Here is a 24,079-nt window from a genome sequence, read left to right as displayed (position 1 = left end):
TCATTAACGGCTCTTTGAAGCAGGACAGGAAGAACGCCGGAATTGATAGGTCTTTGCATTAAATCTGGAATGTGTGACACCCTCTCCTCTTACTTCCTCTTTTTTTCCTTCCTTCCTTCCTTTGTGTGTGCGTGTGTCTCAGTGCTCATTCTTTTAGGTACATGATACAATAAAATCCAGTTAAAATGATCATAATTCAGATAATTCCTCGTTCATTTTTATCATTGATTTTATAGTGAGCAGTATTTCTCAATTCAAATATACGTAGGTAAGTGTTTTGTTTTGCCAAAATACAACTTTTTAACTTTGGTTCCAAAATGCTACTTCCGTTACCGTGGATTAATTTTTTCTTAAAGTTTGTTATGGTCAACTATTTTATTTGCATTTGTTGCTGCTTAGGGTTAACAAAATCATATTTTGTCTATTTTTTGTGGCCAATTCAACTATGAGATTACGATTCCATCGTTGTAATTGTGTTGCAAATGTATGGTACTGAAAAACTTTTATTTTTTTCACTAACAATATTGGTTGATTATAATAAACTATAAATATTTAAAATATTTTTTTAAAAAAGCAAAAAGTGACCAGAGTTAGTGTTTTAAATATTTGTACAATAATACAAACCTGTTATTAAATAAAGTTTTAAGTCAAGTACGTACATTCACCAGTCAATTAAATATAAAGTTGCCAATGTATTATTTTCTTAATAACTCACTACCTGTCATTGATGGTGAAACACATCTAATCCAATTAAAGTGGGACAGTCAGTGATCATTCACTTTCTTTTACTGTAAATGGCAGTCATTGTGTTAAACATTATACATCATTCAGTTACATATTGACCACATAATTCTAACATGTTATAAATAATCTGATTGTCTGGATTAAAATAATTGAAATAATACAAAGATTTAATAAAGTTTGTAGATTGACAGTACACTTTCTAAATAAAACTAAACTAAACTAAATTCCTAATGGATTAAAAAGACATACAGTGCCTTGCAAAAGTATTCGGCCCCCTTGAATCTTGCAACCTTTTGCCACATTTCAGGCTTCAAACATAAAGATATGAAATGTAATTTTTTTGTCAAGAATCAACAACAAGTGGGACACAATCGTGAAGTGGAACAACATTTATTGGATAATTTAAACTTTTTTAACAAATAAAAAACTGACAAGTGGGGCGTGCAATATTATTCGGCCCCTTTACTTTCAGTGCAGCAAACTCACTCCAGAAGTTCAGTGAGGATCTCTGAATGATCCAATGTTGTCCTAAATGACCGATGATGATAAATAGAATCCACCTCTGTGTAATCAAGTCTCCGTATAAATGCACCTGCTCTGTGATAGTCTCAGGGTTCTGTTTAAAGTGCAGAGAGCATTATGAAAACCAAGGAACACACCAGGCAGGTCCGAGATACTGTTGTGGAAAAGTTTAAAGCCGGATTTGGATACAAAAAGATTTCCCAAGCTTTAAACATCTCAAGGAGCACTGTGCAAGCCATCATATTGAAATGGAAGGAGCATCAGACCACTGCAAATCTACCAAGACCCGGCTGTCCTTCCAAACTTTCTTCTCAAACAAGGAGAAAACTGATCAGAGATGGAGCCAAGAGGCCCATGATCACTCTGGATGAACTGCAGAGATCTACAGCTGAGGTGGGAGAGTCTGTCCATAGGACAACAATCAGTCGTACACTGCACAAATCTGGCCTTTATGGAAGAGTGGCAAGAAGAAAGCCATTTCTCAAAGATATCCATAAAAAGTCTCGTTTAAAGTTTGCCACAAGCCACCTGGGAGACACACCAAACATGTGGAAGAAGGTGCGCTGGTCAGATGAAACCAAAATTGAACTTTTTGGCCACAATGCAAAACGATATGTTTGGCGTAAAAGCAACACAGCTCATCACCCTGAACACACCATCCCCACTGTCAAACATGGTGGTGGCAGCATCATGGTTTGGGCCTGCTTTTCTTCAGCAGGGACAGGGAAGATGGTTAAAACTGACGGGAAGATGGATGCAGCCAAATACAGGAACATTCTGGAAGAAAACCTGTTGGTATTTGCACAAGACCTGAGACTGGGACGGAGATTTATCTTCCAACAGGACAATGATCCAAAACATAAAGCCAAATCTACAATGGAATGGTTCAAAAATAAACGTATCCAGGTGTTAGAATGGCCAAGTCAAAGTCCAGACCTGAATCCAATCGAGAATCTGTGGAAAGAGCTGAAGACTGCTGTTCACAAACACTCTCCATCCAACCTCACTGAGCTTGAGCTGTTTTGCAAGGAAGAATGGGCAAGAATGTCTGTCTCTCGATGTGCAAAACTGATAGAAACATACCCCAAGCGACTTGCAGCTGTAATTGGAGCAAAAGGTGGCGCTACAAAGTATTAACGCAAGGGGGCCGAATAATATTGCACGCCCCACTTTTCAGTTTTTTATTTGTTAAAAAAGTTTAAATTATCCAATAAATTTTGTTCCACTTCACGATTGTGTCCCACTTGTTGTTGATTCTTGACAAAAAATTAAAATTTTATATCTTTATGTTTGAAGCCTGAAATGCGGCGAAAGGTTGCAAGGTTCAAGGGGGCCGAATACTTTTGCAAGGCACTGTACCTCAAACAAAAACTTATGACCCTATGTTGGTCTTAACAGGGAGCAGCCAGATTCAGCCTTGTTGAGTTTCGTCATATTCATTGTTGCCACTACAGGGCAGTGTATCCACTCAAATCAATAAAACTAAATGCAAACACTTTCAAAACAAACCATTACAATGCCGCTCTAGTAAACAAATACTCGAAGCAGCAAAATTTGATTCGAAGCTTTTTTTCCCAAATGGAATTACTCAAGTTCATAGATTAATCGTTGCAGCACTAATTGAAATACAGTTTAAAATATTTAAAAACATAATTAAAACACATTTTTAACTGTGGGCCAATTACAGTACACCATTTTAAAAAATCAGATCAAAAATATTTAAATTGTGAATTATTTTTGACGTAAAGTATACTTATTTTGTCACTTTTGTATTTTTTCTGATATGTAATGAAATGAATATGTTTTCCCTACAGCACTTCGACACCAATGACCACCACGCTGATGACAGGGACGTCCGCGACAGTGTGCCATCTGTCGCCACGACCATGGAGGCTGAAGACTGGCCAAAGGATGAGAGCAGCCGCGAGGGAAGTCGACGGAAGCGACGTGATGAGAGCAGCCGTGATGGAGGTCGGCGGAAGCAGCGAGGGACCAAGAGCAAAAAACCGCAAGAAAAGAACGTCAAAAAACGTCAGGAGGAAGAGGAGGCACAAGAGTGGCCGGAAGAAGGCGAAACAATACAACCGACGAACCAGACGGCCGTCCCCTCCAGGCAACAGCCTGTTCTCAACTCCCTCTTGGAGCAAATGGTCAAGCAGCTGGAAGTTCTTACACAGGTAGGTCAGTAGTGGCAAGAATGCAGGTCATCTTACATTTGAAAATTCTAAGAATGGCAGACGTGCTGAACAAAACCATACCTGTATATGTACGTATATTGTCTTTTATAGTTTGAATTTAGAATGAGCAGCAGCGTTTCTGTGTTCAAAAACATTTGCAACGTTACTTAAAAGTTGTGTTTTTAATAGGTTTAAGTGCATTTATAGAAAATAGAACAGGTAAAGCTATAGCTAAAATTAAATGTTTTAGATTATTGTTAAGACCTTTATTTAAGTGCTATCGTTATCAACATCATTATCAACATCATTTGTTTTTTAAAATGCAGACAGCAAGGCGTTCTAATGTGTAATGCTAATATTGGGACCGTTTTATCAATTTTCCCACCTCAGGCCATTTCTGTGTTGGAGGAACGTCTTAGCCTGACAGAGGACAAAGTTCAGGAGTGTATCACCCAAGCCATTTCACTCACACAGCCACAGCGTCCTGAAGGACCAACCGACACTAAAGTAGAAGAACTCACTTAAAGTACTTTGGTGCATGCATGCATGCATGGACCTTGATATTCAGTCACGTGAAAAATATTTCCGGGCTCCAATGGGCTCACAGAGGATGGATGTGTTACTCTGCAACATTATGTGGAGAACAACAAAGCTGCCAGATGAAGCCACTAATGACTAAGATTTTTATCATAGTCATTGGACACCCGTTTTTTTTTTTTTTTTTTAACTAAAGCGAACCTAGCGAGCAATTTTAATACAATATGAACTTTAAAAACTGTAAAACTAATCGCACTTTCCTAGATGCTTTACCTTGCCATGCCTTGATCCTAATTTCAATTCCGTACCATTTTTTTTTCATTCTTGAATTCCTAATTCGAAACTAATGGGCCGTTTACATGGTGACGCTGCCACGCCAAGACGCAATGACTGTGTTGCAGAATGGCCTCGCTTTTAGGGGCCGTTTACATGGTGACTCTCCGAGAATACGAAAAAATTTCAAATTTGCATTTGCGTCTCCATTTGAACAATGTCGCAATTCCGCATGAAAACGATGTAGTATTCATGCCAGGCCCCAGGGACCAGTGCAGATTTACAGAGCGACAGAGAATTATGCACTTTGACCCCACCAAGCTCCCTCAGCCTGGAAAAAAATATGCCCGCCCACTCGAAGCAGTGACATTTTTCTTTTGTTCAAAAACGCACAAAAATTGAAACAGTCAACATATTTAATTTAAAAATATTATTAAAACAGTAAATTAAAGCCGACATTCCGCCATATTTGCTGCTTTTAATGTTTAGTAGCACCGCTGCACACGCCCAATGTGACGTGTACGAGTGCTGACGTTAATGGCGCGGTCTCGCGCCGCGAGAGCCTTTGATATGCATGCCCAGGAAGCCCCCCCTCAATCACCCGTAATCGGATTCTTCCACTTTGGAGGCAGGATTCAGAATTTTTCGTCTTCGCCAACACCATATGCACGCGATGTCTTTGTGTCGCAGAGTCGCCATTTAAACTGCCCCTTACATGGTGAAGGAGAAAACGCAAACTTTTTTTTAATTCCGGCCTCCAAAGCGGAGCGATTAAATTGCTGGGATTGTTCCGCAACCATTTGAATGGAAGGCTCTCTCTGATGATGTCAGCACTCGCACACGTCACTTTGGGCATACGCAGTCGCTGCTCTTAAACATTCAAAACAGCAAACATGGTTGAACGGCTGCTTTAATTTACTGCTTTTCTAATATTTTTAGTTCAAATAGGTTTTATGTTCGTGTTTTTGTGCCTTTTGGAGCAAAAGAAAAAAAGGCGAGGATAACATTGATTCAAGTGAGTAGGTATGTTGTCTTCCTGGCTGAGGAGGTTGTCTTCAAGGAAGTGCAAGTTTTCAAGGCTGTCACCTTGTAGAACTGCACTGCCCCGTATGCCTGGGCAGGAATACTACATCGTTTTAACACAAAATTGTGACATCGTTGGAATGGAAACGGAACCGTGTAAATGCAAACATGAAATTTGTCATATTCTTAGAGGTTCACCAAGTAAACGGCCCCTATATCTGGCTTCAAACCATATTTTGAAAACCTAAACCTAGAGTTAAATACTGACGTCGCCTCAAACCTGAATTCAAAATCATACCTTGAAACCCTTATGTAATTCAAAATCACAACCATTGCTTGAAGCCCTAATTTGGAAACCATAGCCATAGACTCTACACAGAACCAAACATGAAGATTGAAAAACCAATAATTTATCATCTGAAAACATCAAAATGACTTTATTTTTACTGGTGCACTTTTGGCAATGGGCCAATAACGCCGACTGAAGCCTTGCTGTTTCAGCTCCAATGCCATTGTCAACAGTTCTTCATTGGAAACACTTAATTTGCCACAAATTATAGAGGCTTATATCAGCAGTGTTTGTGTTGGAGCAATTTTTGACACAACACATATTAACCATTGTTCCTATGAAAACGATTAAATTGCTTGGGAAAAAACAAGTAAATTGCTGGCCCCCGCAATAATGACACTACATGGATGAGGGCGCTGCGTGTGAACAAGACCCCCTTCTAATTTGAAATCATGACCCTGGCTTGAGACCCTATCCACAGTGTGGGACCCTATCCCGTCCTTGGAACTCAAACCATAGTTTGAAACCTAAAGCCAGGCTAGTTCAAGATGGTAATGAGTAAAGTGTGCAATGTCTTGGTGTTTTTTTGGCTCAGCAGACATTTTTTCTGGATTCCGATATCTTTCCTATCTCCATCCACTCCACCCATATTTGGCTCAGTTTTATTAGGTACGACAAGGTGAATGAGAAGAACCCTTAAGCAGCTTAAAGTTGCAACTGGCCCATTGATCATCCTGACCAGAAGCCTCCCGAGAGCACTCCTGCCATTGCCGCAGGGCCTCGTGGATGCTGCCTCACACGACCGATCCTCTCAAGCTTCTTAACGCTGCTCTTTGGTTTAAGCCTGTCACTCGTGCATCAGTGACGTACCCGTGTGGCCTGTCACTTGAGTGAGAAAAGTGAACGTGCAAGCAAGATCATACTCCCTCTGCTGCATATGGAACAACTATATATCTTACAAGAACAACATTATTCCGCTTACTGAGCTGATTTTGTTATTATCAAGGAATTGTACTTTATTTTGATAAAGGATTACAGTACCTAATTAAATTACTACCCAGTTAAAAACAATTTTTGTTTAATTTCATCACATAGATAACTAATTAATGTTTTTCTTTGATTTTGTAAGATGTTCATTTTTGTTGTGTGCTAGTACGAAAGTACTAGCTAGTATTATTAGTATTTTTACTACTAGTACTATCTACTGTATGTGGTGTGGTCACACTGTCTTTCTATCAAGGTATCTTTCATGATAAAGAATTATTTTTGAAACTTTGAGCTTTTATTTTATGTATAACACACATTATAGTATTGATACATTTGAAATGGAATTGTTTGGGAACAAAACCCTTGACCTTAATTGGCCTACTATGTTCTTGAAATGGAGATTTCATTACAGCATTTGGACCCATTTACAGCTGCAGTATTAATGGACTTCATTTCTCGCAATGTTAAATGCATATTATATACTCGTAGCTTTGAGAAAAAGTGGTTAGATGATGTAATGTGTTTGCTTTATCGAAGTTAAAGGTTGTTTGGAAGGACATGGGCATCGTTGATTTAAAACAGGAGCTTTTGCGTTTTTGAGGGCTAGGTGGCTGACAGCAATGTATTCTGCAATGTTATATTATTTATTCATTGGTGATTGAACATGCTGCTATTTCTCTTGGTTGTGCAATGGTATTATTTGCGCTTGTCGTAAGTGGAGCATTGAAGAACCAAATCTCACATTCAACAGCACTTGGAATTCACACATTCGTTTTATCAAACTTTCGATAAAGAAAGGCATATTTACTTACATTTGAGAATGGACGTACAGGAAAGGTTCTCCTCAGACACATCTGCTATGTGGCTGCCCACAACTCAACTGCACACCGCTCTCTCACTGTTAACGTCTTCACCATGTCTTGAAGCATTTATTTTTTCCATATTCATGTTGCTCGTGTATGATTATAATGTACGTAACATGTTTATTTAGCACCTTTGGATAACATTGAGAGTCCAACTGAATGTAAAAGACTGCTTATCCACCGCCGCAAAAGCTTCAGAAGCTAAATATTATCAGGGTGAAAAGTTTGACAGAATACCTGCTGTGAACGCGTGTGTGTGTGTAAGGAGGGGAGGGGTCAAGTCATCAGCCAATCAAACTTGTGTTAAAGGGGAAAAACTGGACTAGCACATTCAGCAAGGGAAAATGGGTCAATGTAAGTCTGAACATATTGAAAGTACTGTAATTCACATAATAATGGTAGGATTAATTTTATCCTTACAACATAGGAAGACAAGCTAAATTACCTATATAATTGAAGTCATCATATAATGCAAATAAGGTTGCGTAAAAGTTGGTGGGGACAATTTGAGCATCCTGAAAAGTTGGTAGTGTTATGTCCCTACCGTCCCATTACAAACCTACGCCCTTGCTGTTCGTACAACCGAAAGCTGAACACGGGCATATTGGCACACTCCTTTTGTTTTATGCCGTGTGTTTATTTTTTTTGTATTTTTTATTATTATTATTATTATTTATTTATTTATTTTATTTTTGTTAAAGTAAGTGAAATTTTTGTATGAAAGACTATACACTACACAACAGGGATCTCTTAAGCAAGCCAGACCAGCAGACTGGGAGCTGCAGATATGCCACACCAAACTAAACTATGGCGAAAAAGACCCAACAATAACAAGGACAAGTCTTCTTTTATTTATTTATTTATTTATTCAAGCAAAATCTATGCATATACAACAATCTAAATGACACCTCGCCATCAGAATAGCCTGGGAAATTGTGGGTATAACTAGAGCCAAAAGCAGTAAGCGGACTACCTCTGAAATACTTGCATTTGTTTAGCTAAAACTGCTCTGGCATATAAAATTATCAGCTCACGGCAATTTTATTGGCATATTCAACATTTTTCTCCAGAATTACAAATCCTAAAAATGCGAATTGTTTTATTTAATGTTGTTTAATGTTTAATGTTGTGAAAACAATATGCACTCATCTTTCGCTTTAAAGATATGTGATATAAATTTTTCAAAAGGGCATTTCAGAAGCAATTACATATTTAAACATCACAACAAAATGGACTTATATGAACAAAGAACACAACAATTGATCTTTGAAAGACTGACCAATGCCGTACAGGCTCTTCAACTGTTGTAATATGTGTTCTTTGTTAAGAAGTGACTGCAAAGTTCTGTCTATTGACAGTTTGGGGGTTGTGGGTCATGTCCCACAATTCATTGCTGCCGGTGCTTGCACCTGCTACGTGACTGGGGGGGATCAGTTGGTGTCCTTACTTATCTCTAGCTCCTCTACTCTCCGTCTATCTCTCCATCCGCTTTACCTGCATTTGCCTTATTGGATTGACCACCCTCCCGTCTGCTTTCACTGCACATGCACGCGCATATACACCTACACATCTTAATGCAACAATTTGACACTTTATCAGGTATACCATCTAATTTAACCGACATAAAGCATCCTTTGATGAATCAACACCTGGAAATAACGTGAAAAAGGCAGAAAAAGCAACAACACTACCTGATGAAACACAGTATAAAAGATCAGAGTGCAAAAACTATCGTTCTTGTTCCTCTACCATTTTCTCACATTTGCCCAATTTTTCCGACAATTTTTTGCGTCCTGCCTCACCTTTTCTGTTCATCATTTTGATCTTTGAGTGTTTCGTGCATTGCACTTGGGCAGTGTTTCCCTGCAGAAAACAGGCAAGAGGAATTCCACTTGTTGTGGCGATATTTATGCCAGACAACAGAAAGGCAGAAATTACTAGGGTAAGCATACAAAGTCAGCACTTTCCAATGAACTGTTTTTTTCCCTAGAGAAGAGTGTGTCGGCAGAAAAAGTTGGTCCACTGTGCGGCGGGGATCTTCAGGTTGAAGCGTTGAGCGCTAATCTTTACTCCATTGAGCAGCTTTGAACTTTTAAGCAGTTTAACACTGGGGAATCTTTTAAGATTCACTACTCGGCACGAGACCTGCGGGCACTGGGCAGCTGGCCCAAGCCAAAGAGGCTACATCCAGAGAGTACTTGCTGCATCCAGGGAATTGTAACTGCTCGTGTCCACTAACTAATAAACAGGCATAGAAATACATATAGTTTTTGTCAGCAGCTTCACATCTGTGCTACATTGACCTGTGAAGTGAACTACATTGCCTACCAATTCCCCTACAAACATATCCGTCTGTCGATTTAAACATGCCGTAAATACGCATGTTTTATGGATCTTACAGCTGTCACCACTGGATCTTTTTAGAATGAATTCCATGTAATAATTTGCACTTCATTATTACAATTAACTCAGTTTGCTAAAGCCGATGTAAAGTCAACATTGCCAGTTATTTAAAAAAAAAAAAAAAAAAAAAAAAAGGCTATAGTGTGAATTCAAAGTGCAAAAAAAACAAGAGCTAGCAAATTAGAAGTCCTTTAGCTTAGTGCACATCTGACAGCTGGAGTCCCACCATAGTTTTCTAGCTGTATAACCTGACGTGGTCACTCCGCAATGTTGTGTGCACCCACATTTATCTCCTAGGGAAATGTTTTTTCCCGCCCAGCCTGCAGTATTTAAGACAGTCTCATATTGCACGGAGTCATTTTTGTGAATGTTTAGCATTCGAGTTTGCTTTTACAGGTAAGTGTGTCTCTGCAGTGTTAGGTGAGTCCTTGTTTATGATTCAGAGACCGACTAGACTTATTTGTTTCACCCAATCTGCATGATTGATGATACTAATATATGAGTAGGGACAGTGAGTGTTCCAGTAGACTCTGACAAGTAGTAGCTCAGCAGTTTTATGTGTTCATATTCATTGCTCATGTACCAATGAACTTTACACTGTTGAGATTTGAATAAAGTACAAAAGGCACACACAGAGTGCAGTGACAAAAATGATGGAGCTGCTTATATCAGGAGAGTCACCATTGTGTGTGTTTGTATGTAATGTAAATAGTTTTATTGCATTAGCATGTGAAATACGATCGGTTGGCAGCACAGAAAGCAGCTGTCAGAGGTTCCGCGTGTGGGGTGTGTTGCACAAGTGTTGTTTCCCATTTTCAGATTTTCAACTCTACAGTCAATATCAATGGTGTTCTTGACATAGAATGGGTCCTACTTCAGTGTTCCTAGCATATTTTAGTAATCTTTTGGGGAAAATACTTGCAACAAAAAATATGACATTTTGAAATCTGACTCTCAAAATTGTTTTTCCTGACATAGGACAACAGTCTGAAAATCTTAGGACATTTAAAATTGTGACTTTTTTTTTAAACCTACTGTATGTCTCGGCTACTTCTGCCTTCTATTCAGTGTGATTGTCTCCACCGTTAAAATCCTATCATTGTTGTTTTATCTGCATGTTTATGGCATCCTAGCAAGCGTGTTTGCGTTAAAAGTTATCGCAAAGTACATATTATCTGTACTGTTGCAACTAAAGGGCAGAAGAACAGGAAGTTCAATCATCAAGTCACTGTCCAGTCTTGCTGACAGCTACTGTGTCTGTCTTTGCCTCCATTGTCATGTGACACAGGAACTTTCTGGTTCCAGAATGACATTCCCTGTGTGTGCGTATGTGTGTGTGTGTGTGTGGGAAGGGGGGGGGTGAGAGAGAGAGACATTTATGGCCCCTTTCACATACACCTAAACACCGTTTAAATCATTTCCCGGGTCGACTGACACTGATTATGCGAACATTTAACGGGTCGCGTCTTAGTATAATGTCCGTGACTATCCCGGGACGAGGCGTATGTGAAAACATGACGCAATTACGCAATTAAATTGCTACTGGATCGTAGAGCAGAGAAAGAGTCAGTCTTCGAAAACGTGTGGTTTATTTTGTTGCCAATGTTTGGGTCCGCAACTGCGGAAACACTGTTGTACCGCAAAGCAAAAAACAACAGAGAGATGCGTTCAAGTTTTTTTTTTTTAAATACAAAAAAATACCAATTGATTGCGGAAATGGGGGCATAACACAATGAGTTCGTGACAGTAGGTCGACAGGGATCAATAATACTAAGCTAAGCGGTAGGCAGAGGGCCAATAAGACAAATACCAGCACAAGGTAGGGGAGTTCAAAACAAGGGTGGCAGATGAACAAACCAACAAATGCACGAACTTCGAGAGTACAAGGTGTTGCCCAGCAAATTAATATCTCGGCACACCGGGTTATAAAATCGCGCTAGCAGCCCTCCCCGCACAGAAAGCCCCAGTGGGCAAAACGGGACAAGTTTGTGAAAGTGTCCAACCTGCGCCATTCCCGGGATATCTCTACATGCGTGAAAGCAATGACGCGAGTAAATCCCATGTCACCTTACATGGGAATATACTGGGATATGTTTGTGAAAGGGGCTCGTGTCTCTTTGCTACTGGCTGCTTGTCTCAGATTGCTGTCCTTTGTCCTCACATAAAAGATACAAACCATACTCAAACTAACCAGGTTCATGTGTGTGCGCAAGTTTGTCACTTTTTCATGTGATTTTTGGACAAGAGTGATATTAATTTAATTGAACTCTGTGCCATTTGTTATCTCAGAAGTCCTCAGAGACATTGAATTAGCTGCTAAATTAATGTGGAAACAGCAGCTTTTAGCAAATGTGCAAAAAATGTTAACATGTAAACAAAGGATAGGTTGTAAACAATGTTTTACAAAGAATAAAATGTAAATGTGAATTTGTGAAACAACAAAGATTAATGCCAACAAATATTAAGAAAAAACAGCATATAAGCAAAGGTGAAGTGTTCGTTAGCATTATTTTTTCATCAATCATCTGATGTTCTCAAATATTTTTTGTGATACCTTGACTTGTTTTAGGTTTATAAGCTTTAAACAAATTGTCTTTTTTCTACATTTATTAGTCTGCATTTATTAATAAAAAAAATAAAAAATAAAAAAAAAACAGTTTCTGGATTATTTTAATATGCGTCATATTAATGCATTGCAGTGGGGATAAAACTGACTTAAAATTTCACTAAAGTGAGTTGTGAAAGAAATGTACGCATGACAGAATTTTAGTGAGGACTTCAAATTAAGACTTGATTTTAAATCCATCAGTGGCGCCTCTACTAGTGCAATCTGACGCTGTTCAGATGTCTTCAACTCAGGCCGTAACAACTAATCCAAAAAAATATTCTTGAAATCGAGTCGAAATGAAAATGTATCAAACAGCAGGGAACAGCAGTCAAAGAGTGCAATGGATTTAAATGCAAACAGCTTGGCTCCATTCACTGCATGAAGGACGGTGGGGGCTGTCTGGGTCAGTGAAGGGGGCTAAGTTCCGGGGAGTGGGGTTAACAAGGGCCCTGCGTCCAAGCTTGGAGTCGCTGCAGACTTTATATTCTAACACACACACACGTTTTCTTTCCAGCACCATGTTGGACCCCTGTTGTGAGGGCATGCTTGTTACTTCAAAACCAGAGCAGGACTTCTCAGTGTACATTTGAATACCATTAGTGCCCACTTTCCACCAGGAAATGCCCCTCTGATGGCATCTTTTTTTTCTTTTTTTTTTTTTTAAGGAGAAAACACAGTAGGAGCTGGTCGTAAGTTCAGTCAACCCTGGTTTGTATCGCAATGTACTGTAGTAGTTGGACAGTTGTGATGACACAGTATAAGTAAATATACATCTGTGGGAAAAAACATAGCAAAATAATCAGTTTTGATCATTTAACTATTGGTTTACATTTAAGAACTCCTCCCACATCCAAGGGTCTGAGGAAGCCATGTTCCATGCCAACATTGATGATGTGCAGGTAGTCGATGCAGTGTTGATGGCTGTTTTGACGGAAATCCCCAATAGATATAGACATCTGCACTGAGTGGTGTTTTCAAATATATGCACATCACACATTTGTAAAACGGCTGTTCTGATTCATCAGCTCCAAACAGTTCAGATCACGACCACAGATCTTCAATCGGATTGATAAAAAAAAAAAAATAAAATAAAAATCTGCATGTAACACCTGCTTATGTCTCCTAACTGGCCTGGCAATACCTCAGGTCTCACTTCCACCACTGCAAGAGCTGGGGGCAATGTCTCAGGAGAAAGACACTTGCCTAAGCCGCTGCCCGTGCGACCTGACACCAGATAGACTGAAGACGATGAGTGGATAGCAAGGGCGTAGGTTTGCATAGTGACAGTATAAGAGGAGTGGATAGCAAGGGCGTAGGTTTGCATAGTGACAGTATAGGGACATAACACTACTAACTATTCAGGATGCTTAAATTGTCCTCACCACCAACTTTTAAGCAACCCTATTTGCATTATATAATGAGTTCATTTATATAGGTAATTTAAATTGTCTTCCCATGTGTTGTAAAGATAGAATTGGCCCTACTATAATTAAGAGAATTGTCATTATGTTCAGACATATATTTACCCCTTTTCACTTGCTGAATGTCCCGGGCAATTTTTTATGCTGTTATATTGTCCCTACCAGTGTTGTGAACAGACCTACGGCCTTGGTGGATAGATAGATAAATGGATGTTTGTGTCAAAGGTTGTGATTATTTTTATGACCAGTTATTCCAACTTATTAATAACGTATTTGAAACATAACAGCCAATTTACAGGGCAAACATGATAATTTTGAATATTTATTTTCAGGAATGAATATGTAAAAGTGGTCAAAATGCCCAAAAGTGGGTGCGTTTTTCAGCAAAACTGTACATTTCATTCATTACAATATAAACCAACTACTGTATAATTCTTTCACTTACAGTACTTCGTTGACTTTTACTTGTGTTGTAACAACACACTTTTGAGCGATAGGATTGTGTTGGTGCAGCATGTGAAAGCAGACTCCCCCTTCCTCCCCTTGTCCTCCCTCCCTCCTTCCTTCCTTCCGCAGTTCTTCATCGTGTTTGCACTCACTTGATCCGGAGCGGAAATTCCTCTCCCTCTTTTTTTTGTGAATGACAAACTCATTAACAATTCATCAACAGAGGGGTGGGATGGGGGTGGAGGGGTTCGCGCCTTCCGGCCCCCGTTGCTAGGGCGACCGCCACTCGGGTCTCTCGTGATTGGCTGGCGAATGGAATGCTGAACCGATGCCGCGCCTCCCTCCTCCACCGCCTCCGTCGCCGCCATTCAGAAGCTTGGCGCCGCTCTCCGGGCTTCAGTGAGAGAGAAGGACGACGAGGAAAGAAGGAAGAAGACTCATTTTGATCTCGGTACGACGGTTGTTCGAAAGTCAAACTCCTCGGAATACATTTGGCGTCCAAAAAGAAGCGGGGCGAATGAGTAAGGAGCAGCTCTAGGGTTCATTCAGTACCCTGACGAACACGGAGCCCACCCGCCCATTTATTTAACAGCGCTTTTCTCCCGGGACCCGTCTAAATGCTGGACAAGTTCAAACCCGTGGCCCCACCGCAGAAGCAACCACTCGACTCGGTGGTCATGGCGGTAAGCAAGACGTCGGCGTGGCTCCGCGAGCAGCTGGAGGCGCCGCGCCGTGATTGCCTCCTGCTGCTCATGGACTGCCGTGGCCAGGAGCCTTATGAATCGTCGCACGTCCAAGGTGCCATCAGCGTGGCGCTGCCCGGCCTCATGCTGCGCCGGTTGCGCAAGGGCAACCTACCCGTGCGGGCGCTGCTCGCCGACGGCCCTGACCGGGAGCGCTTCGCGCGGCGGTGCAAGAGCGCCACCATCGTGCTCTACGACGAGTACAGCCGCGAGTGGAACGAGAATGTGGACGGTGGCTCCGTGCTCGGGCTCCTGCTGCGCCGCATGAAGGACGAGGGCTACAAGGCCTTCTACTTGGAGGGTGAGTTGCCTCCGGGGAACGACCGCTATCCTCTGTTGTTATATGTAATAACTACAATTGACATTTAACGGGTCTCGCCCCCCCCCCCCCCCCCCCCACACACCCATTTTTGTCCCCCATATAACTTTCATGTGAATTTCTTAAATTATTTTTTTTAATATAAAAGAAATCTTAAAATCATCTTGTTAATTGACCAAAAGAAGTCAAGTCTTTCTAGCCGAAAAAATACTTTAATCCAGCCCCTACTGTTACTTTTTTGTGTAATTTTTGTCAACCTTATTTTTATAGAATATTTCTTTTTGTTTTGTTTTGCATTTCACTACTGTTTCTACATTCAATTCAACAAAGTCCCACAAACAACTACCTCTGTTTAAAAAATATACAATCATAAAGACATAAAGAATTTAAATTTAGGGGGGGAAATGGTAGATAGTCCAAAAAGAAGAGGCTTGCAAGTTTTCAAGACTTAAAAACAAAAATCTTAAAACATGATTGGAAAATTTTTATTATTAGCCAAGCCAGTAGCTACTGTTGAGATCATCTTATCTTAAACCAGCACAACTTAATGGTTATAGCAAAATGCAGAAGGGCTTGGGTTGCCACCAAGGGAGGGCAGCTTAAGGCCCCTCAGCACTGTATGGGTCGTTTCTTAACATGCCCATTCTGTTTCCAGGTGGCTTCAGCAAGTTCCAGGCTGAGTTCCCCAACCTGTGTGAGACCAACCTGGATGGCTCTTCCGACAGCAGCCCCCCCTCCACGCAGGTCCTGGGTCTAGGTGGCCTGCGCATCAGCTCGGACTCGTCGGACATCGAATCGGATGTGGACCCGAGCAGCGCCACCGACTCCGACGGCAGCCCGCTGTCCAACCCACAGCCATCTTTCCCTGTGGAGATCCTGCCCCACTTGTACCTGGGCTGTGCAAAGGACTCTACCAACCTTGACGTACTGGAGGAGTACGGCATCAAGTACATCCTCAACGTCACGCCCAACCTGCCAAACCTCTTTGAGAACGCCGGAGAGTTCAAGTACAAGCAGATTCCCATCTCGGACCACTGGAGCCAGAACCTGTCGCAGTTCTTCCCTGAGGCCATCAACTTCATCGGTAAGTTCTTCGGTGAACTCCAAAATGCCAATGTTGTAAAGCTTAGGTTGTAAAGCATTAGTTATAGCAGCAGGTGGCGCTGCAGACAAAAACAAAAGACTTTCGAAATTTAAATTAACTCTTTCAGTGCCATTGATATGATCATTCGCAGTCAGCCCTCCCAGTTCAAATGGATTGGACGTCTATCAGCGTCAATAGCAGCCAATGAGTTAATGAATGCATCTGCGTGCATTCCCAGTTGTGATGTCTGGGTAAAAGGCCAGAAGTCCAAGAAACTGTTGAGTTAAAGTTTTTAAACATATATTCAGGATTTGGCAACTAACAAAGTCGCTCACCTACAACTGCTCGTGAAGCACGTTAAAACGAGCAATGACAGTCAAGTTAGTTTTTATGTGATGATGAAAAAACAAGACCTCGAGAAAACCCGAAGAACATTCATCTCTGAATTTATATCAATCCAACTTTATTCCTCCAGAGCTTGTCCTAGCCAACTCAAAAGTGCTCAAAGTGCTTTACATGGATTCAAATCAATCTTTCTTGCTAATTTTCAAAGGGTACACTTGCACACAGTCAGGTTTAAATGTGATGTTATTTCTCACGACCTGATCAGCCAAAAGCAAAAAAAAAAAGCACATATTTCAATTTTTTTTTTTTTTTTGTAATCTGTGGAGGCAAAGACAAAGTAAAATTGTCAGTGGCTAATGAAAAAGAACAAAAAAATACAAGGTAGTTCTTCAGGTTCTGGTTGTGACCTTACAAGTGACCAAACACTGGGTGCCTCCAAATTTTTAGGTGTGGATAAAAGGCAAAACTTGGGGGGAAAAAAGTTGTGAAATTTCCGAATTTTTACCAGCAAAATACGCAAACATGGTGTCCAACCGAAAAGGCCGGCTTCACAAAGCAGGCTTTTAGTGAGAAACCATCGAAACCTTTTGCACATGTCACCATATAAATTGAGCTCAATGTGGATTTGAGCTTTTTTTTGTGCTCATGTGATAAAACAGCTGACGTTCCAGAGAGGAAGCATGTTGACATCTCTGCTTGTTTTGTTTTAGCGTAGCCTATTAGCCTTCTTTCCGTGACAATGGCGCCATTTGGGCAGCCAGAGTCATGAGGCTGCTGTCAAGGCCCACAGGATGTCAACAGGGCCTGTAAATGGCTCCTTTTGTTCATGTAATGAGGGGGTGGGGGCATGTCCTAGATTACTTTGAATGGTGCTTCCTTCCTGTTACGCTCAAATTACTGTCCGGCTTTTTGCTCTCGGGTTTCAGGCAGGACCTTTCAGTGCTGCTCTTTCACAATAGCCCGGCGCCTGCCGATGCGTAAGACAGGAGCGATACAGCGTTGTCCATCATCTCTCTACCACTTCCGTGTCGTGTGCGCTGATAACACATCGGCACATAAAAGAAACAATGTTGTGAAACGTAAACCCCTTCTGATAAACGCCACAATTCAGTTAGTAGAATGCATTAAAGGTCAAAGGTACAAAGTGACTTAAAATAAAGCACATCTGTCGAAACAGTCAGCGATCCAAAAGCTACCTTTCTTATTTGGCCTTTGCTGTCAGTTTTTGCATAGATGGCCACTGTTGTAATTGATAAGTTTATGATTGGCAGGTATCTACAGTATACTTACATTAAAATTACTATTGCATAATGTAACTTCTGCGATTGCACCCCCCCATCGCCCCAAAAGATCTTTTTTGTCTTTAATTAAATTGTATTTACTGGAATGACTGATAACATCAAAACTGGATCATCTAGTAAAACTGATTATTTAAGTTGAGATGTGATTTTTTTGCTGATAAATTAAACTTTTAAGTTCACCAAACACAAACAAAAAAAATCCGCCTGTCAGGAAGTCTCGCAGATGCTCAGTGGTTGCCATTGTCGTCTATTGTTGTCAATGGACTGAAACATGATCATTCACTGGCAGCCCTCCCAGTTCAAATACAAGTATATTAATCTATCGCTGTTAATGGCAATGAATGAGTTCTATCTGTGTGAGTGTGTTACACCGCTTTAACGTTGCTCCTCTTCACTCTCTTCCTTTCCAGACGAGGCTCGGGGCCAACACCGTGGCGTGTTGGTGCACTGCCTGGCTGGCATCAGCCGTTCAGTAACTGTGACAGTGGCCTACCTTATGCAGAAGCTGCAGCTGTCCATGAATGATGCCTACGATATCGTCAAGACCAAAAAATCCAACATCTCGCCCAACTTTAACTTCATGGGCCAGCTGCTGGACTTTGAGCGTACGCTGGGCCTCATGAGCCCGTGCGACAACCGGCTCACCGCCAGCACAGCCACCGTCGTGACGCCGCCCGGGAGCCAGCCCCTCTATTTCACTACGCCCACCAATCACAATGTCTTTCAGCTGGACCCTTTAGAGTCCACGTGAGGGAGGAGTAACCCATAAGGAGAACCCCCTAAAAATCTAAATTTGAGGGCCATTGACGTCCCGGAAAGATGTTTTCTGTCCGTCTAGGCTGGACGTGGGCGGCGGGTGACAAGAAGCGGAACACTGGCGGTGAACCCGCCAATGAAGTGTGTTCAAACTGGACCACTGCTTTGAGCTATGAACTCACATTGATTTTTGCTATTGTCTTCTGTGAAGACACAAAATGGACACTTTTGTGTATACTGTATAGTTGTTGATTATGCCAAAAAAAACCTACAATCAATCAATCAATCAATCAAAAAGGAGGCTTTTCTATTTACATATAAACTATTGCAGTGTTTTCCCAATCATATATTGGAAAAATGTCCCGAAAAGTATATATGCTGATGTAATGATCTCTCCATGTACTCACAGATTTATAATGTGACTTGTCACATAAAGAAAGCTTGGAGGAATTCAATAGAGATGCACACATGGACATCTTGAATAATAGGACCAATTGTGTTAAAGTAATTAATGCACGGCACATTGTTTGGGATTCATTGCTTGGAGCCGACAACAGGCCTTGTCTTGCCCCCCCCCCCCCATTAAATCAGCCATGCTGAGGTTGCCTTATTTATTTAACCTCCTTATGTGACATTTCGGGGGGGGCATCAGGTGGGTGTTTTGATTTGAAGTGGAGAGGGTCCCTGCCCCTGAAGTGGGAAAAAGATTGTGGATGCCTCCCTTCTTTCTTCCTATGAATGTCAAAATAAGTTATTAATAAATGGATATTTTTGTCTACGAAACTGCTGTGCTTTTTCCTTGACGCTCTGCTGCCGTAAGCAGTCAAGACAGGTTTTTCCAAATTTTGGTGCAGGTGCAAGTCTTTTTGTAGGTGTTGGCCCTTCGGCAGATCCAGTCATAAATCAAAATTTGTGTTTGTATGACAAAGAAGCACTTAAAAGTACATGTTCACACACAAGCACACAAACATCCATAAGAGTCTAGGATTTAAATGATTATTTAAGTGCTTTTCATTTTACACACTACATTTTACAGTATACGCTTTTACAGACATTGACCGTCTCAATCAGGTTAACATTCATAGTAATCAAAACAGGAGGCCTATCCTTGATTTTAATTTAAATGGTTATACAGTGGCATCTTTTACTTACGAAATTGGTAGAGACCTGTTTACCATGTAAATGCCCTAATCCGTTCCGAACCCCCGCTCCCCACATCAAAGTCAGAGACATAAATCTTTTGTGATGCATAAAAATGCATTAAAAAATGTAACATACATGATACAATTAGATTATTGCACAATAAATACAGTGGGGCAAATAAGTATTTAGTCAACCACTAAATGTGCAAGTTCTCCCACTTGAAAATATTAGAGGGGCCTGTAATTGTCAACATGGGTAGACCTCAACCATGAGAGACAGAATGTGGAAAACCCCCCAGAAAATCACAGTTTGATTTTTAAAGAATTTATTTTCAAATCATGGTGGAAAATAAGTATTTGGTCACCTACAAACAAGATTTCTGGCTTTCAAAGAGGTCTAACGAGGCTCAACTCGTTACCTGTATTAATGGCACCTGTTTTAACTCATTATCGGTATAAAAGACACCTGTCCACAACTTCAGTCAGTCACACTCCAAACTCCACTATGGCCAAGACCAAAGAGCTATCGAAGGACACCAGAGGCAAAATTGTAGACCCGCACCAGGCTGGGAAGACTGAATCTGCAATAGGTAAAATGCTTGGTGTAAAGATATCAACTGTGGGAGCAATTATTAGAAAATGGAAGACATACAAGACCACTGATAATCTCCCTCGCTCTGGGGCCCCACGCAAGATCTCACCCCTTGGCGTCAAAATGATAACAAGAACGGTGAGCAAAAATCCCAGAACCACACGGGGCGACCTAGTGAATGACCTACAGAGCGTTGGGACCACAGTAACAACGGCTACTATCAGTAACACAATGCGCCGCCAGGGACTCAAATCCTGCACTGCCAGATGTGTCCCCCTGCTGAAGCCAGTGCACGTCCAGGCCGGTCTGCGGTTCGCTAGAGAGCATTTGGATGATCCAGAAGAGGACTGAGAGAATGTGTTATTGCCAGATGAAACCAAAATAAAACTTTTTGGTAGAAACACAAGTTCTTGTGTTTGGAGGAGAAAGAATACTGAATTTCATCCGAAGAACACCATACCCACTCTGAAGCATGGGGGTGGAAACATCATGCTTTGGGGCTGTTTTTCTGCAACGGGACCAGGACGATTGATCTGTGTAAAGGAAAGAATGAATGGGGCCATGTATCGAAAGATTTTGAGTGAAAATCTCCTTCCGTCAGCAAGGGCATTGAAGATGAGAAAATCTGTGGAGGGATTTGAAAGACCGTGTTGCCCAACGACAGCCCCAAAACATCACTGCTCTAGAGGAGATCTGCATGGAGGAATGAGCAAAAATACCAGGAACAGCGTGTGAACCGCTTGTGAAGAGTTACAGAAAACGTTTGGCCTCCGTTATTGCCAACAAAGGGTACATAACAAAGTACTGAGATGAACTTTTGGTATTGACCAAATACTTTTTTTCCACCATGATTTGCAAATAAATTCTTTAAAAATCAAACTATGTGATTTTCTTTTTTTTTTTTTCCACATTCTGTCTCTCATGGTTGAGGTTTATCCATGTTGACAATTACAGGCCTCTCTAATATTTTCAAGTGGGAGAACTTGAACTGGTTGACTAAATACTTATTTGTCCCACTGTATTTACCTTCAATAAAAGCTTGCACTTTTTTTCTCTCTTGATATATTCAAATATGTTTACAGTGTGTTTAAAAATGTTTTATTAATTCCAAATGTGTTTCAGGCACGTTTGTGTTGGCCTCTGTGTGTGTGTGCTTGCGTGGGTGTGTGTGTTGTAGATGTAAAGCAACATTGTTATTACTAAATACCGTATTATCTCAATTGCTGATTTTTACTTATTGTGGGTGGGTCTGAGGAGGTCGTAAAAGGGCCCTCAAAAGCAGATTAATGGACGCTGACAACCAATAAAGTCATTAGTTCCTACTTTGTTGTTTTGTCAAGAATGTTGCTAGTTTTGAAGGTTTATGATGTTTACCGGAAAGAGACATCCTGTTTTTTCATATTGTTCTTATGCTGGACTTCTATACAAAATGATTACGCACCGCATGGAAAAAATAGCTTCACAAATGGAAAGTAAGAATGAATCATTGTGTGGGTTTGGGTGTGACTGATAATAAATCATTGTGCGTGTTAGACAGTTAATGGTTGACTGGTTTTTTAACTTGTTTGGCTACGCCTTAAGAAGACAAAGACACTTGCCAGGGTTATCTGTTCATAATATATTTACCTCAGTAATTTGAAATGATTGTAGTTAGACACTCAGACAGTGGTTATGTTGGTTAAGACACTAACATACGATAGGGCAAAATAATAGAATTTTAAAAAGCTTCCTTTTGAAAAAGTGAATGATAACTATCTAGTGTTGTGAACATTTTTTATACAAGTTAAATGCTAACACTGCACTTAATTAGGTAAATAAGTATGTTTAAAAAACCGATGAACTATTGTTTAAATGGTTTTTCAGAAAAAAGTAAAAAATGTACTAGGATATGCTTTTAAAAATTAAATATAAACAAATGGAACTTGGAAGTTTAATACAAGTGAACTATACCTACTCTAGATAGTAGTGGTACACAAAAATCTCGGTTCAGTATGTACCTCGGTTTTGAGGTCACGGTTTGGTTCATTTTTGGTACAGTAAGAAAACAAAATGCAAAATAAATGTGCTAGTTGTTTATTCCACACCTTTGTGCTTTCAACAGTAGGAACATTAGCCTATACAAAGCTAGAATTCTGCTCATAAAGTAGCGGGTATTTAAAGATAATCTACCGGTAGTAGTATTGACGCAGGAGGGTCTCGCGTCAAATAATAAACTCTGCTGTTCTTTTCGCGTGCGTCATGTTGAGCCGCTTCTGGGACGCGTCTAACACGCGGCCGCACTGCGACTGGTGTGCATTGGCTGATTGACTTTTACGCCCGAGTTTTAATGCGTTCTCGCGGCGGCCACGTTGTCGCGTCGTTGACGTTTCTACCGTGTTGGTCCTCATTACAGTAGAGAAGACGGAGTAAATATAATCTACACGAAGAAACTGTAACCCGATCGACTCACAGCCTCGAAAAGTTAGGGTTACATTACGTTAGTAACTCGTTCGGTACGCCTCCGTTCCAAACGGAGCACCATGTACCGAAACGGTTCAATACAAATACATGTACCGTTACACCCTTACTAGATAGGGATTCCTATGTGTCGTGCATTTTAGATTTATCCTGAAGCCTTTACATTAACCTACTCATTCTGTGGCTAAATCTGTCAGTTTGATTGACAAGCAGGGGTGAGCATGTGAGGAACGCCTGGCAGGCACGGACCCCGGCTCTGGCTCTACTCTGGTGTCGGCCGTTGTGGATTTAAAGGGCGCAGGAAGTGGGGGTCGCTAATTTTAGGATGGCACGTTGAAATACTCCAAGCGTCTCTTCATCGCCTCGTCGCTGCCAATCGCATACGTCAGCTAATTTCCAACCTTTTACACCAAGTACCTCCTAAAAAAACAGTTGGTGCTCCAACTACCAACGTCATAGCCAATTGAAATTAAACAAGCCTAAGTGTTTGTCAAAAATAAATAGAGGTATTTTTATCCTGAAAAAGTATTTGGCATATTATTACAAGATGCTGGAGTGCTACATGCAGGTTGAGCAGTAACATTATGCTTTAACAGGGTGAAAAAATGCCATTGACGGCAATGGACATTTGAATAGGAAGGGTAAGCAGTAAATGACTACATACAGTATATCATTATAATGTATGTTGTAATGTAAGTTCTAGGGGAATTTAAGGAGGCTTATCCCACAAAGCGGTACCAGCAACTCAAAGTTCCTGGGTAGCATTGCCTCTTTTGTCACAAAAAGAGGGATGTGACACTCACTTCAGAACATGGCCTGTCTTTGGACATAGAGTTCCTGCTGCTAAACTTGGGGCATCTGTTAATCCTCTGCTAACACTTCCTGTCCACAGACTCCCCTCACACCTTCGATTACCCCACCCTGTGCTGACAGCAGGCCCTCGCCCCCTTTTTTTAGGCCGCCAAGAGCCAGGCACCACCCACCACGAACTAACTTTATTTTTTAATTTTTTTCAAATGAAGTATATTCTACTTATTTTGTATATT

The 24,079-nt window shown here is 40.9% G+C and overlaps 2 protein-coding genes across 2 annotated transcripts in view; both read left to right on the top strand.

Moving 5' to 3' along the window:
• poc1b (POC1 centriolar protein B) overlaps window positions 1-8,124 on the top strand; it is an 83,345-nt gene extending 75,221 nt beyond the window's left edge. Inside the window, exons 11-12 of the mRNA XM_057836250.1 lie at window positions 3,081-3,443; window positions 3,834-8,124. Of these exons, the coding sequence (XP_057692233.1) occupies window positions 3,081-3,443; window positions 3,834-3,968 (498 nt within the window). The 3' untranslated portion in view covers window positions 3,969-8,124. The remainder of the gene's footprint in view (window positions 1-3,080; window positions 3,444-3,833) is intronic.
• Window positions 8,125-14,641: 6,517 nt separating this feature from the next.
• dusp6 (dual specificity phosphatase 6) lies at window positions 14,642-19,132 on the top strand. The gene is made up of 3 exons (XM_057835665.1): window positions 14,642-15,338; window positions 16,012-16,440; window positions 18,497-19,132. The coding sequence occupies exons 1-3, from the start codon at window positions 14,912-14,914 to the stop codon at window positions 18,835-18,837; spliced, it is 1,197 nt and encodes a 398-aa protein (XP_057691648.1). The 5' UTR covers window positions 14,642-14,911; the 3' UTR covers window positions 18,838-19,132.
• Window positions 19,133-24,079: the final 4,947 nt, after the last annotated feature.

This window comes from Corythoichthys intestinalis, chromosome 5 (assembly GCF_030265065.1).
Source record: "Corythoichthys intestinalis isolate RoL2023-P3 chromosome 5, ASM3026506v1, whole genome shotgun sequence".
NCBI lineage: Eukaryota > Metazoa > Chordata > Actinopteri > Syngnathiformes > Syngnathidae > Corythoichthys > Corythoichthys intestinalis.
This window is presented reverse-complemented; position numbering and strand designations above follow the sequence as displayed.

Excerpts from the sequence above, each read along its gene's own strand:
- dusp6 (XM_057835665.1), top strand. The coding sequence starts at position 14,912 with ATGCTGGACAAGTTCAAACCCGTGGCCCCACCGCAGAAGCAACCACTC. Across the intron at positions 15,339-16,011 it reads CAAGGCCTTCTACTTGGAGG|GTGGCTTCAGCAAGTTCCAG; the intron begins GTGAGTTGCCTC and ends TTCTGTTTCCAG. Across the intron at positions 16,441-18,496 it reads TGAGGCCATCAACTTCATCG|ACGAGGCTCGGGGCCAACAC; the intron begins GTAAGTTCTTCG and ends CTTCCTTTCCAG.